General features: G+C 39.3%; 1 protein-coding gene across 1 annotated transcript in view; it reads right to left on the bottom strand.

Annotated features, from left to right (window-relative positions):
* LOC148360810 (alpha-1,6-mannosylglycoprotein 6-beta-N-acetylglucosaminyltransferase B-like) overlaps positions 1 to 16,580 on the bottom strand; it is a 155,913-nt gene that overhangs the window by 85,902 nt on the left and 53,431 nt on the right. Inside the window, exons 4-5 of the mRNA XM_088341707.1 lie at positions 5,123 to 5,232; positions 1,073 to 1,149 (exon numbers count right to left, since the gene is read on the bottom strand). Of these exons, the coding sequence (XP_088197833.1) occupies positions 1,073 to 1,149; positions 5,123 to 5,232 (187 nt within the window). The remainder of the gene's footprint in view (positions 1 to 1,072; positions 1,150 to 5,122; positions 5,233 to 16,580) is intronic.

Genomic DNA, 16,580 nt, shown 5'->3' with positions numbered 1-16,580 from the left:
TTCCTATACACACCACAGGAAGTGATGCCCCTACAATCCTCGTGGTTAAGGTATCCGTGAACCTTAATAGTTTTTATTATTATTTTTTGTTGGGCGGGTGTGACAGTGATAGGCTGTTGTAAGTGTGAAGCACAGTGTAAAGTGCTTTGGGAGGTATTCAGTGACTTGAAAAGCGCTATATAAATGAAGACTATTTACCATTTGTCTCTGGTACCATGACTGAATATAGTGTGATAATGAAATAAATCCCAATGCCTTATTCATTTGTCATTTATATCACGGGGGATCCGGCGATAGAATTTTGCACTGTTCCGCCCCGACCTGGGTTTGAATCTAGTTAAAACCAATGTTGTGTGATAATACAATAAATCCTCTTGCATAATGTAAACTTTGTAAAAAAAGTGCAATTTACACAAATAAAGTTTTTTTTTTAATGTTTCGTACATTCGATCAGCTCAGCATTATTTGTTTGCTAAATGGTACCAACGATGCCAGAAAACACCCAAAATAATGAGAATTATTTGACAAAAATCCAAAATTGTGAGGAAAAACATGTGCATTATTGGATATGTGTTGCTATACACAGACTTCACCAATTCAAGCTATTTAATCTATTAAACGCATCGAAGCCTGCAAATCTTTCTTACACATACAACAGCAAAAAGATGAACAAAATATCAGCAAACATGTGAATGAAACCTGATTTCCAAAACGCCTTTAAGCAAATGATGCACGTGACAAGTGAGATAAAGACTGGTGTTCAACATTTCTCCTGCTGAGCTCTACCTGCCTAGCTGGAAGTTGATTAAATATGAATTAATGTGCAAACTGTTGTCGACTACCGGTACAAAGCCCGCAGGACATGTGGATTACATTGACCGCGAATGACAACAGCAGAGGTCGACCAGACAATGCTGAGATAATCTCTGTAAAACCTTTTTAATCACTTTATATCCTTAGTTAAATAACAAACAAATACAATTAAAGGATTGCATCTAGAATGAAAGGGATTCAAAATTTGAGTCATTTTGACTACCTTTCCAAATGTCATTAAAATCACAGTGAAACTTACGTCCACTTTTCCAGGACACTCGGGATAGCGGGGGTCTTTGGGTACTTCACATTGGCCGGATGTCCCATCTCTCACAGCTACAAACACATGGATAGAGTTTTGAGGAAATTCATTGAATCCGGACCTCCCACCTTCACCCTGCTGTTTGCTGTCAATACATTGACCAAATTAATGGATATTAAATTGAGGAATCTGACTAACGGTTTATGAGCTCCAAGACAGATATAGGCAAACTACAGCTTCTGATCATTTTAGAAATGCTCTCTGAAGGTAATTAGGAAAAAATGCTGGTAATCAGGAGGACTGATTAGAAAAGAGGTAAATACTTAATTTAAGGTCAGACATACGGCAGTGGATGGCTTTCAGGAAAGTAGAGATTAGCGTTAAGGAAAGCAGTTGGATAGACTCCAGCATGCCCATTACTCACATGAAGATAAGCAGTTTGAAGATGATGAGATTTCATGCCAGGACATCAAAAAGTCTACACAATGTTGTTGGAACACAAAGTTTTTTTCATATGAGAAACTAGAAAGCGCATCTTAATAAGATGTCAGTATCAGGCAAATACAAATCTTATTTCAGGGCGTATTCCAATATTGATCAAATAAATTGTACTACTCCATATTTCATTCCGGACATTTTTCCTTGAAGATTCAGCTAAGTGCAGTTTTAATCTCTTGTACATTGGTTCCTTCTGATACGAGTTCCCAGAAGTGTCTTAGGAGCGTCATGTTCCATTTTGCCAATACGAATGCCTTTCTTATAAAAACTGTGGTCAACCATTCGTCTTTGCCTTTTGGAGGGGATGCACTCCTTACCATTTGGAACATTATGTTTTACTTTTATTTGTAACTTTGTAATAAATATCCTCAACTGTTTCTCTTGAGCCTATTTTTTGTTCCTTAAGCCAAATACTTGGTCTGGTTGAACACGCAGGTAGAAATGGATCGTCTACGCCAACCCTGCTGTATTGTTTTCTACCATTTATTTATCCCACCTAATTTCATTGATCATTTATAAACACATATATTTTTTGGTCTCTAATTGATATAAAATTGCCATTTTTTTGGTGTAATTGTTCTGAAAAGAAAGTCTTCAAATTGATTGTGAAACTGTCCTGTGTCAAAATTACCAGTACTATCTGCCCTTAAAATCTCTGACATTATTTAAAACCCATTAAATCAGGGGCGTCAAACTGATCCGATCTGACCGAATCAGGCCCACCAATACAGTTACTGAGATAATCACAAGAGAAAAATTAGCCGGTCGCATCAAACAATGACCTGCAGAGTTAAGGATGTCAACTTGGTGTCGCCAAACCCAGGCGCCCCTCCAATTCACCTGCTGTAGTTGTATTTACTGACTGCCATTTATCAACCAGAGAATATTTAGGAAACACCCAAACTAATGTTATTTTACTTAAAATAGAAAGCATCGACGCACCTTTGAAGGCAATAAAATTGGATGTCTATCAACTGCTAAACCATGCTTTCTATCCCCACCTACTAGAAATGATCAGTTTGCACTCGATTTAAAAATACAAAACAGAAAATATTGCACCTAAATGTCTTTGCAGAAGTTAAAAGAATTCAGGTCAACAGTTTCATTAAAAAAGAAAAGAAAATATACATTTAAATCAAGAAATCATTTGCACTTAAATGAGCAAGTTTGTGCCATTTATGTCACTTTCCAATGTGCATGACTTAAATCAACTGTAAATTGTTTTGCTTTTTAAACAAACAGTTGATAAACACGTACACGAGGTTGAAAAAAATTATTGAGGGTAACAAAAAAAAAAATCAATATCCTTAAAATCAAATCATGATTTAATTGCGATCCTCCAAAATATCACCAACCCTACCAGCTGAGGCACACTTTCTTTGCCATTCATTTACAAGTCCAGTAACTGTTAGAGTGCTTTTTCCATCATGTGGCCTGTGAGCTAAAATGAGTTTGACATTTCTGCTTTAAATCCAAATTTTAGTCAGTGGGTACAATGGCATGCAGGCAATCCGATAGGAAACGTAATATTGATAGCTAATTCATTCCACATTGCACAGTTGTAGCTCCACTTCATTCTCCATTTCAGGTTTGTAATCTTAACTGGCAGCCCTCCAAGGAACAAGCCTTAAGGTGCTTTGTGGAATTTGAACCGACCACACTCTAGTCCTAAAATCCAGTCCGTCTAGTCTGAGCATGGTTCCCTCCAATGACTCCAAGCTTTTGTTATTTTAATTCTATAAAAGAACATTCTTGAATTAAATTTGCAGCTTCGTTAGTCCACGGGCTTCATAGTCCCGATTTTAATACGGATAGATTGACGTTAATGATCCACACAGCAATTAATCATGATGATACCCCTCTTCAGCTCATTTAACACACATTTCATAACATGGCTTCAGCCGAGGGGGCTCCAGGTTAGCGTGTTGTGTATTACGTGCCACTCACCTACTTGTGAGGGACAAATACATTAACCTGCATAGAGTTCACCTTGGGGATGTCACACCGGTGCAGTGCACAGTGTTCAACAGACCTTACAGTGCAGCTTAGTCTTATTTATTTATTTATTTATTTATTGCTTACGAACGGCCACACACGCTGCGTTCATTGCTTCACTGACTTGGTTAAATGCCTGTCTGCTGCTGATATAAGACAAAGGAGGGGGTGTTGCATTTATGGACGTATGCTGCCTTTCCGCGTTTTGTTTTTCATTCAACTCTTTACATTTTCCCCTAATGTAATGTAAATATTACAGGAGAAACCTCGAGTAACAGCATTAATACATTGAGGAGCGAAACGGGAAGGTGAATTTGCCAAACAACAGGGGATAGAAACCTATGGTAATGTGTAGGTAATACGTTCCGAACCCTCGGTTCTACATATAAAAGGGTTAACATAACAAAATAAAGTTAGTACTCCTTAAACCTAATATACAAGTATCCGAATAAATAATGTGATAATATACATCAAAAAGAAAAAAAATAATTTGATTGGGCGGCAGTAGCTCAGGAGGTAGAGCGATCGTTTTAGGATTAAGAGATCCCAGTTCGAATCCCGGCTTGTCCGTGTTACATGTCGAAGTGTCCTTGGGTAAGACACTGAACCCCCAATGCCCCCAATAAGCAGGTTAGCGCCTTACATGGCTGCACAGATCATGGCCGCTATTGGGAAATGTGAAGCACAATGTACAGCGCTTTGGGAAGTCATTGACTTGAAAAGCGCTATATAAATGCAGATCATTTCATTTCATTTCATTTCATTTCATTCACCTTTAGTGTGACGTGAGATGAGCTGGTAAAGCAGAGTTAGCGGGTGAATGCAGGGAGGGAGGCGGTATAAATACTGAACTGATTTTAAAACTTTCCCGTGCAAGGATTGACATGCCCTAACAATATTTCATTGCCTTGATTTTCTCCTTATTTCTAATAGTCCAGATTGTCCATTGGTTAGAGCCAATCATGTGCCTTCATATTTCCCGATAACTACACACTTTGATTCCATGGTTATCGTTTTTTCTCCCTTTTAGTACCAAGTGTAGGCACCCATAGCTGATAAATACAGTACAAACAATACAATAGTCTTCACGTAAAACACAATATTCTGGACTAAACAAAGAGGAAGGCATTGTGGGAGGTAGTTCGGCCAATAGCATATCTGCCGTGAAGCACACCAATAGCAGATCAGCCTTTTTATATGACGTTGACCTATAGCAGACGTAATTATATACGCTCACGGAAACGTTTGAATTCTACACGTTTTTGGCATGCAAAATAAGTTGTAGATCACATATAGTGGAGGAAAATCTGTAAAAAGGAACATCTTATTGAAAGAACATCTTATTCTACACCCCCCGAAATGTTTCACTTTTTGCGTGTTTGGGGAATTCAGAGGTCAAATCTAATGCCAAGCAAAGAGCTCGTATGGCAATTTGCATTTAATTTTATGTACTTATAAAAACAGACTAATGGACTACAACCGGATGAGTTCACAGATAGTAACAGAATCGGCATCGTTGTAAATCGCCGCCCACAAGAATTTCGTCGGGCTGACCTTTGCCTTGCATGATGCTGGTTTGCAGTATCTGCTCCACCCGGACTGCCATGTTGGACACATTCTGGGCGATAGTCTGGATCATCTCCATGAGGCCAGCTGGCTGAAACCTGCAGACGCGCGGTGACACAAACAAAAACGTCAGCTCAGAGTGTAACCGGCCAAATTGGCCAGCAGACACAATCTGGGATTCCAAACTCTAGCAAAGCGGACAAAAAAAATCCCAGGGAAAACAGTTCATAGCTGGCTTCCTTAAAACAGCAGTTAATGCGCACAGACAGCTTGTAAAAAAAGGCCAATTTCCAGGAATTGGATTTGGTTTGTCTCAATGGGATTACGATTCAATCGATATAGTCCGAGTGTTTGCCAGACCGTGACACGGTTACTTTGTTGTTTTCCTTTCATACACATCTGAATAAACTTGCCAATAAATGTGCCATCACCTTCTCTTAGATGTATCCTTCCACTGTGAGACGATTTGATACTTATCAGATATACTTTAAAGTGGAATATTTCAATCCGGTCCAATTTGATGCAGCTGTATCTTTCAAAATAGTAATAATTTAAAAAGAAAATCCAGTTATGCATCTCCATTATTTTTTTTAGGTGTGAAATGAGTCCAAACTTTGCACATTATTTACCTGGACCCAGTGTTGGGACTAGCACGTTATGAAAAAACGTGGTCCTAGAAAGCAATTTATCTTTGCTGTATCGAGTACTGTAAAATTAGTCATTACTACATTACCCAGTAAATGTAGATAATGAATTGCGATGATTTCTGAGCAATATTGCATCTCTCATATTGTCACACACAACCCTTGATCTGCCAATTGAGTTGTGTGAAATGATCTGCATTTATATAGCGCTTTTCAAGTCAAGACTTCCCAAAGTGCTTTACAATGTGCTTCACATTTCCCAATAGCAGCTGTGTGTAAGGCGCTAACCTGCTTATTGGGGGCATTAGGGGTTCAGTGTCTTACCCAAGGACACTTCGACATGTGACACGGAGGAGCCGGGATTCGAACTGCGATCTCTTGATCCCAAGACGAGCGCTCTACCTCCTGAGCCACTACCACCCTGTGGGCATGTTTATGTCTACCTACAAAGTACAACTTAATACAGTAATAGTAGCGCTGTTTCAAGCACGAGTACGAGAATGCTAAATTAATCCTCGTAGATATTCTCTCTACCGTATACAATCGCATGTAAGCTAAATTTACAACTATAGAGTAAAATAATGGAATCATGGGGTCAGCTTATATGTGCATATTAGGTAGTGTGTCACCAGTAGGCGATGCATGGTAAGAGGGTGCGGCTTATATAGGGACAAACTAAATAAATAGGGCAAATGTAAACACAACATTTGCAGTAAAGTGTGCTGAACTTTGCAGCCTTTTTTATTTATAAAATTGTTCTTAAAATACGCCATGCCTGGATAAAAACCAAAATAGAAAGTACCTAGAAATGGAGAATAAAATCTTAGAGTGGTTTGAAGCTCAGAAACAATATTGATATAGAGTGTCTCGGGATAGCGTTAGTTGGCGAACTTTGCACAAGCCAACAAATAGGAAAGGTCTATTGCTTCCAAACGTTGGTATACACATTTTCTTCTATTAATCTTATGATGTGACTATTTTAAAGGGTTTTAGGAAGGTGTCTTCTATGCGAGATTGCAGACGCTCCCCTACTTACCACCATTCGACTTACGTAAAACGGTAGATACGAACATTTTTTTCGGGATGTCGAAAAATACCCAGATATTGCTGTAAGTTAGATTTTGTATTGTGTGCACCTTTTTCCAAATACAGGACAATACTGTAGTGCTTCTTTCCGCCGCTACCGGCGTGTGGTGCTGTTATCATCCACCCAGAAGTAATAAAAAATACACTTCCTCTTCCTAGTTCGTGTGTAAACGTTCTATACTGTCTATATCTATATCATATCCAGTGCACATTTTTATGGTTTAATATCTCATGCACCCATTCAATATGGTTGGTGCAAAGTGTAAAGAAGAGGCGAGCCGTTTCCTTTGAAATTAAAGTGGAATAAGAAAGCTTGATGCGGTTAAGAAAATGGTCAGAACGCTTTTTTTCGGCCACTTTTTACCACGGAGGAGGACCTCTTAAAGCGCATCTTCCAAAAGTAAGTTAAACTCAACTTTACTTATCTTTATAGAGCAAATAATTTGCTGAAATGATTATTTTTTAGTACAAAACAATACAGGTTACTTATGCAAGCCTTGAACATACTTAATAAAGCACTGAAGCAACTTACGGACCAATTCAGCGTCTATATACGGTATTTTGTAACTAGACAGTTACTTTTGGAGTAAAACCCTACTTTTTTGTGTCAGTAAACTGTTACATAGATCAATTCTTTCACTGTTACATTTTAAATGCAGAAGTAACTGGGGGCGGCAGTAGCTCAGGAGGTAGAGCGCTCGTCTTGGGATCAAGGGATCCAGATCGAATCCCGGCTCGTCGGTGTTACATGTCGAAGTGTCCTTGGATAAGACACTGAACCCCTAATTCCCCCAATAAGCAGGTTAGCGCCTTATATGGCTGCAAGGCCGCTATTGGGAAATGTGGAGCACAATGTAAAGCGCTTTGAGAAGTCATTGACTTGAAAAGCGCTATAGAAATGCAGATCATTTCATTTCATTTTTCATTTCATTTCCTGTAAATAATAATTAAAGTCTTTCAGTAACTGCTTATACGTTAGTAAGTCTGGAGTAATAATTTCCCCAGATTACGTGACATGATAAAGTGAATAATATATGTAAAAAAACAAAAAAAATCTGGAATAGTTTTGCTTCTGTCCAAACTCCAAGTGATCATCACTTTTCACAGAAACAGCAAAAACAGCACACGATTGAATTATTTTGAAAATAAATGCCCAGAAGAGAAGCAACCCCATGCAACATAGTGCTGAAGCTTCAAACAACAGAAAGCACAGCAGCGGAACAGGAAGTGACATTTGCAGGTACATTTATAAGCTGCTTAATGTGGTGAAGCCAAAAAGCTCATTACAAAGTTTGTTTGCAGTACGGCAATAACTGCTCGCTTTTAAGTGCACAAGAGTGCTGGATTCTCCTGTTTTTGGTTCTAATAGTGATTTGATGTCCGCGCAGAGTCGATTTAAAGGACTAGAACGATTCCATTTCTGTGGGACTTGTCGCCTATCGTGGTTTAATTGCAATCCCCCCCTGTGCTCCAGCATGGCCCACCCCTCCCTCTATTTTTAACATCTCAAACAGATGTACGAGTGTTAGCGAGGGATGCAAATTGGTAGACACTTGGTTGGAGCGTGTAATAGAATGGACCTGTGCCGCCACTTCCTCTGCCGGATGACAGAACTCCTCGTGCGCCAGATAAGACGCGCTAAACAAGTTGTCGACGTGCGAACGGTAATTGTGTAGTTGTAGCATGCGCACGGTTAAAAATCATGCGGAAGTGAAGCCTTCATTATAGCTCATCCCGTTTCTGCTGCAGTGCCCATTACCTCTCCTTAATGACTTGATTTTTCGCGGGCACTTCAGCACTGTAGTGCTGCTATGCGTCGTCTAATCAGCAGATGGCTTTAATCCTCATTAATTTCACAGCGCGATCACAAATCATTCACAATGATACAATGGGTTGCACATGCATGCGTGGGCAGCAAGATACGCTACAACCAATCAGATGTGTAGTTTCCTTCTTGTGTTTTCCATTAAATAAGCCTAGGTTCGTGATTTCTCCCTGATCTGATCCGGAAAACACGCACCTCCGATGGAAGGGGCTATCAAAAACCTAAATCTCTGATTCAGAGTGTGTTCTTTTCTTCATTCTACTACAATCTCAAGTTTTAACCTTGGCAGTTATGTTTTCTAATGAGACATTTTTGAACCTCCTTAATTCTTATCTCCAAAGTTCGAAACAAGCACGTAGCTTAACTTTCCTTCACATATGTCATAGTTTGCAAAATATTCAGAACAGAGTTGACAGTTCCTCTGAGAGCTGCAGATAAAGTTGTGTACAATACTCGAATTGAATGGTCTTTATTGTCAATGCTATCAACGTTGTGAGACATTGTATGCACTGAGATTAGACATGGCACTCCAGGGTAAATATGTAATAAAGACATAGTCATCTACGTTATAATAACAATGCAATGTTTGTAAATGAAAAATAACAAACCTAGTTATTGCTGGTTAGCTCCTTTGCAGATTTGTAATTGAATCGTCTCTATTGTTATTGATATCAACGTATCATTCATTGAGGTCAGAGAGAGCACAAAGAAAGTTTCTGCACGGGACAGATTGTCTGGCGTGTATCCAGGACCGGCCCCAGCCTTCATGGGGCCCAGAGCAAAATTAGAATTGGGGCCACCTATTACTTGTTAATTTGCATACCTACTAAAACTTATTCCATGTTCTACTCCTGGGGTGGGCAACACGTACCAGCTGATCTTCCCTCTCATCTTATAGTGAAATGGTTACTCCCCTAGTTGAAATGTAATATTTATTCTACATATTTTTGCAGCATTGTAAAACGTTAAAAGTGTTTGTGTCATGTTTACAAAATAAACCATTTTAAAACAAAAATATGCATGCGGCTAAAACATATCAGAATGAATGTTTACAATACAATTACCAGTCGGTTGCTGGATTGTTACAAATTATACGAAGAGCACAAAAAAAACAACATTACCAATAAAGAGGACATAACATTGTTAAAACATTTCTGGTTGCTGCCATTCGACACTGTTTGTAGTGCATTTAGATTTCATGATTTTTTTTTTACATTTACTGCAGGACTTGATCTTTTGTTTAGGTGCTAATTGGCTTTTAGCAGGACTGGGGCACATCTTGTGCAGGTGTGAAGTTTCACACACTACCTCCTTGTTAGAAACACACGCTTCTGGATGGATATAAATTTCCCGAACATTTGTTTCATTTCAACCTTGGACAAGGTCTGAACTCGGACTAATATTTTCTTTTTGGGGACAGTCTTTATTTTCGCTTATCTGTCTTTATTGACGCTCGAAAGCAAAGCACAAATCTTTAGTCCAGATTGAGATATATTCTTCCAGAGAAGAACACTTGCTTTAAATATTAGACAAGATATGATCTATCTTTTCTTCTTCACTATTACTTTTTCCACTTATCTCAGTTCAGCTGGCTCTTATTTGTGCAAGGACTGATTGTCTGAATAAGTTGGTGACACGTGGACATGAATATTTCATGGAGGTATGCAAAACATTACTCAAAGTAACAGTAGGATATTTAAAAACACTCGGTCAGAAAGTTGGACACCGCGGATGGGGCTTTAGCGTGCAGTCCCACAGTGTGGAGGTCTAGGGTTCGATTCCAACTGCAGCCTCCCCGTGCGTAGCTTGCATGTTCTCCCCATGCCTTCGTGGGATTCCTCCCACATTCCAAAAACATGCATGTCAGGTTAATTGATCGGTCCAAAATGTCCCTAGGTGTGAATGAGTGAGCAATTGGCCGGCTGGCAAGCAATTCAGGGTGTCCCTTGCCCAATTGCCCGAAGATGGCTGGGATGGGTTTTAGCACCCCCCACGATCCGACTGAGGCTATCCAGTGAAGAATATGGATAGATTTAAGTCAGAAATTCTTAATCTATTCCAGTATGTGTTCTTAAAAAGAGAATATGAAGCTTTGTAAAGCACACAACTTACCCTTTTTGGGGGGGCTAGGGGTGTAAAAATACAATTTGTGACATCCTCAAACAGATGTAATTGAACATTACAAAACATTCATCATGGTTATAAGCGTCGACTAATGGACACATTTGTTCAGTCTAGCCTGAGCTCGGTATTTCACTGAGTTCCACTTCAGTTATGCATGTTTTATAACTTTACTGTATTCAAGCACTGTTATACTGCACACTGTTCGCTAAAACAATATTTTACCATTAGCAAAAGTACTGTCCAGTGGGGGCTAGTGGTCTCTCGATAAAGATTCTGACTGCATCACACATTTTAAACTTGGATAAAAAAAAATACCCAAGTTTGGGTCAGAAAGGGAAAAAATCCACGATTTTGTTGTTTTGCGGAAACAACCATCACAAAATTGGTTGTGTTGTTTTGAAACATCTGGAATTGGAGTTATTATTTTTGTTATTTTAAATTCAAAATACATAACATTGACTAGTTTGTTTAAAATAAGGGGTCTCCAACCATTTAAGCTGAAAGTTACTTTTTGTTACTAATTGGTGCCAGGGCCATACAGTTTGAGATCCATTACTAAAATACAAAGTTTTCACAAGGTTATCACCAAGTTATTTATCGTAAGTAGTGTTAAATATATTCAGTAAACCGGAACATTTTTTTCACTATAAATTCACAACGACCCAGCACCGGTGAGATATTTCATGACAGGTCCGCGGGCACCTCGGTTGTCCCCAGGGGCACCCTGGTGTCCGTGGGCACCATGTTGGAGACCCCTGGTTTAAAATATCACCATCAAATCTGTACTTTGTTCTAAAGGGTATTTCAACAACATTTTTTTTTCATTTTTCATTTAGTGGTTAATATTATTTTGTTCAGCTGTACCTAAATAAAAAGCAACACACACAAACAAGTGTCGTCACAAAATGGGGCTATGTACATTGAAAGAGTCCACTTTAATGAAACAAAAGTACTACATTTGAAAGTGAGGCAACATCTAAAAACACATCAAGAACAAAACAACTAAAGTGATACACAATAGAGCAACAGTCAATGGTGAGACATACCTCTACATGCTGGAAAACTGGTTAATGTATAAATTAAGTGAGGAAGAGTCTGGTGACAGGATGGGGCGTGCCACACTAGAGCTTAAGGGTAAGATGGTTTCTTAACACAATACAGATGGAGTGGACAGTCTAGACAGAATGATCACGATCTCATGTCCTAGCCGCACAGATCTCCATGTATCACGCCAATTTATTTTTCTGGAGATTTGTGAAAGCATTGATCTATGTGCCCCCTATTCCAAGAGACGTGGATTAGCTGAAGGCACGCATAACAAAAGCTGTTGCAACCATTGACAATGCAAAGCTGGGACGCGTTTGGTAAAAATGTGACTATTGGCTTGATGTGTGTCATGTGATCAATGCAGCTCACATTGAACATTCCATGTGAAAATTGAGAATACAAGCTTTCTGAATTATCTAGATGTGTTTTTATAACCTTAAGAGTTTTCTGAAATATTCAATGTCAAAATGTTTCCAAGACCTTTGGAACACTTTGTAGAAACAGGGCAAAATACAGACAGAATAAGAGTATTGTGTAAAAGTACCCATGAAATAGGAAGCTCATCCAGTATCAAAAAAAAAGAGCACCACAGGGCACTACAATTAAATGCCCTGCTTCCTTTCCATAGAAGAAAACAACAAGGTCTGCCTCAGACAAAAAAAAATTAAGCTCAAAGAGAACAAGAACGCATCCTGCGGAAATCCAAAGGCTGTGCAGCACTCACCGACAAAAGCACCCTGGATTTTAACGAGCGTCTTCTCGACAAATGAGCAAAACAACAACAAATCAAGACGAGTGAGACGTGCATTCGAGGGGATGAGGGAAAAGATCCAAGAAAGAGGAAATCAATGAGCAGAAGGGAAGTCTCTATGGAGATCGGAAATGAAAATGTCGTTCCATGTTCTTCTTAAGAGTCCCCCCCCCAAGCCTCCTCTTCCTCATCTAATAAGCTCGTAGAAATATAAGGTATAGAAAGGTTTGTCATGTAGCGTCAACGCGTCCTTGTAATAGTACCCGTATTACTCACGACAACTGATACCTTTATTTTATGCATTTATTTATAGAGTATATATTATGGGGGTGAAAACACAGTAAACAGTGAATACCAATTCTTGTTTCTGTATTTGAATAAGCAATCAAACTTGGGGTTTCGAGAAGACAACATTAGATCGTTTTTAATGAAAATATATATATTTCCAAACAGTAATATAGTACTTATATCGGGATTTCCCTACTTTGAGGATTTTCTTTGGGAATTGTGTTCTATATTCTGATTGGCTAAACGGTTGCCCCGCCCCTTTTCTGCTCGTCTACCTGCGTGTCAATAATTTTGTGGTCTGAATTGTTTGCATACATTAAACAGCTTGAGGAAGCTATATTGAGTATGCGCAGATCTTTTTTCGTTTTTAAGTTTCTCTATAAGCCATCATGTCAAGAAAACACTCAGGACCCACATAATCACTAAAAAGCAGAGGAAGATGCTTTCTATCGCCAACCAAGTTGGACTTCTCGACCTGCTAAACTTGCTATGGAGTCACATGCAATTTGCCGCTCCTGTCACAATCACCCGGATCGGGAACACCTGTGCTCAGGATTTGGCGCCAACAGCCAGGACAGCTGATTGGCGCATCCTGTCCATTTAAATCCTCAGCTTCCGGAAACAAGCTGTCTGATTGTACTATGCTATCTGTTGCCATCTGCTCAGAAAGCCCGTACCATCGACTCTTTGCCTGCCTCCTGTTTTTCTACTTGATCTCCGTTGCCGACCCGTTTCCGAATTTGCCTAAAACCTGCCCTGCCCGTCTGATTCCTGACCACATTTCCGAACACTACGACACCCTTCTTCTCCAGCCCCGACCAACAACACGACGATACCGCCTGTCCGCGACCATTCCCGCCAAGCCTTCGCCCGCCTGTCAAGCTTCGTCCATCCGTCAAACAACGGATCGAAGAATCACGTGTTGTCATTCCTTCCTTCCAATTAAAACCAAGAAACGAGTGCAAGTGATCTCAGTTTTCCTTCCGTCCTGCCTGACAGCACCCCTGTGACAAGCAAAAAACACATTCTTAATGTTCTCAATGACTACAGATACAGTATGTTTTCCTCTCTTTTATTAGGCTTAACAAGGCTTTTATTTTTTTGCAGCAAGAGCCATGTTTTTTTTTTTCCTTTTTTCGGTCCAATGTGGCTCTCTGGGGTTGCTGACCAGAAGGTAAATGCAGTTTTCCATAATGTCTGTACGATGGCGACAAAGATGTGCAATAAAACAGAAAAAATATTTTTAAATTATAATATGTCAGTGCCGAAGTTGTTGGTAAAAAATGTGTATGAAGTACAGTACTTTTATTTGTTCAACAAACACTTAAGCCTTAAAATTGGGTTTGTTCCTGAGTATTTCATAAATAAATAAATGTTTTTACATCATGGGTTGTGACTACAGCGAGATGTTTTTGGAACGAAAACCAAGAGAAAAAAACAGGAATTACTTTACAGGGTTTATAATTACATCTGCAAGAATCTACTGGAGTTTTTACAATACTTTAGTATAGGGGTAACCAATGTGGTGCTGGTGGGAACCAGGTAGCCCCCTATGTAGCCTGCGAACCGGTTCTTAAAAGCTCAACAGAATTGTTATTGAGATTTTCTTTAATATTTAAGTTCTGGCATGAGAGATCCGGCTTCTTTCTCTGGTCAGTTTCATAACAAAGGGGATTTCTCCTGGGTGAGTTGTTAGCCCTCCGCAGGATAGTCGGTTGGTGGGGCTGCCACCTCACAGCGTACCGACACGCTGGGGTCTTTGTTTGTCTGGAACCTACCCCGGAGACCGGCTCGCCATGGGTGACTACTAGGAGCAAGCTCCCGACGGTATCGCTCTCCAGGGTCACTGGAACACGCAAGCCCCCTCGCCGCATCAAGGCCAGACCCATCCAAGGTCCTTCGTCTACCACCAGACCATCCGACACGATCCATTCTCCAGTTTGACCCAAAGGCCGCAGGCTGGAGACGACCACGAGGGAAACCCCGCACTCGATGGCTCGACGTCGTTGCGGGCCACCTCCAACAACACGGAGTTGTTGTAGAGGATGCAGAACAGCTGGCACAAGACCGCCAGCATTGGAAAAACCTGGTTCATCTGGTCGGCTCAACGCACAGGGACGGGACCCCCCGACCTTCGCTGGAGCAATAATCAATCAATTAATCAATCATGAGAGATTATTCACATGTTAGGTGTTATTCAATACATGATTTGTTTATATGATGTAAATCATACAGTGGCCTTACACAATGCGGATGTTTTAGTGATTGACTGAGCCTCTTTTAATCCATCTCTAAGAACAACAGCCTGGTAAGTGCATAATAGCATAGTAACAAAATAGTAATAACATAACTTATTATTTTGGAAACGCATACATAACTGGTAGTGTTGTTGAACACTGTTCTAATACTTGAGTAAAAAAAAAAAAGAATTGCTACGAGGATACGCAGTGTTTTGAGTCGGCACTACTGCTGGATGTTGAAGGGACGCCGTTAAATGTGATTTTAATAAAAATACATTGGAAAAAATATCACCCTGCACTGCTAGCTAAAAAAAGAAAACTTGATTGACAGGTGACAGCTGAGTGCCATCTTTAATGTTTTCTGAAAAATGGCTTCATTAAAACAATAGTGAAGCCTCATTTGACAAAGGCTGACTTAATCGTTCAAATTTACCAGGGCTGTTTACAACACTCTTCAATGAGTTATTCACAAGACATTTATTTTTGATGTACAGCACCTTTTAAGTTCTTTGCTTCATTAAAGGCTTTACAATGGCGATTGAACCGTTTGATTTACATCAGGTTATATCTATTTTGTATTCTAGAAGAAGATGCTTTAAAACATCCATTTTAATGCAACTTCGTGTATAAAATCCAACTCAAAGTCTTATAAAATAAGGATGGACAGATTGATCCACATATTGATAATTCTGATACTGAACGAGTACTTTGGTCAGATCAATACTATTGTCTCGGGATCGATACTGTTGATGACTAGCACTGTATTCATATTTTCAGATTTTTATCCAATTGCGCTGACACTTTATTTGGAGTGCTGACTTTATTTTGAAAATATTGTGCAAATTCAGGTATTTTAGTAGTCTCGTTGACATTCTTATCCAGTATTGGTATTTCCGTTTTGATACTGTTGAATACATTTAACATTAAATTGTTTACACTATTTGCACTTAAAATGTATTTGCCCTGCTGGCTTTATGTTAAGTTTAAACTTTAGTAGACACTCAAAGTGAGGAGAGAAGAAATCAATGGATTTTGAATTTGCAAAGAAATTAGGGAGAGAAGCCTTCACATAATGGAATTCCTTTCCCAGTTTTAAAGTCCACCTCGGAGACACCCTTTTATTCCTTCTTCAAGGTTACAAAAAGAGATCAGCCTTAAAGCGTGTGAAATCAAAGAACAGCAACATGATTGGCAAATAGCGACTTTAATGTGATAGTTGGAAAAAGAAGCAACTAGGGCACATTAATAGTCAAAATAAGGAACTTGCATCCTGTGAAATCTCCTTCGCATTTGTCCAATATTAAAAACAAAATAAAGGTATCACTTTATTTTTAAAATAACGTGCAATGGAATGCATTAGATTTGTCATGTTGACATTTATACTTACATTTTTGAACATTTGGATGTGACTTGTGGCGTTCCACAGGGCTCTGTATTAGTA

Source organism: Urocampus carinirostris, chromosome 8 (assembly GCF_059441175.1).
Source record: "Urocampus carinirostris isolate Australia breed hairy pipefish chromosome 8, RoL_Ucar_1.0, whole genome shotgun sequence".
Lineage (NCBI taxonomy): Eukaryota > Metazoa > Chordata > Actinopteri > Syngnathiformes > Syngnathidae > Urocampus > Urocampus carinirostris.
This window is presented reverse-complemented; position numbering and strand designations above follow the sequence as displayed.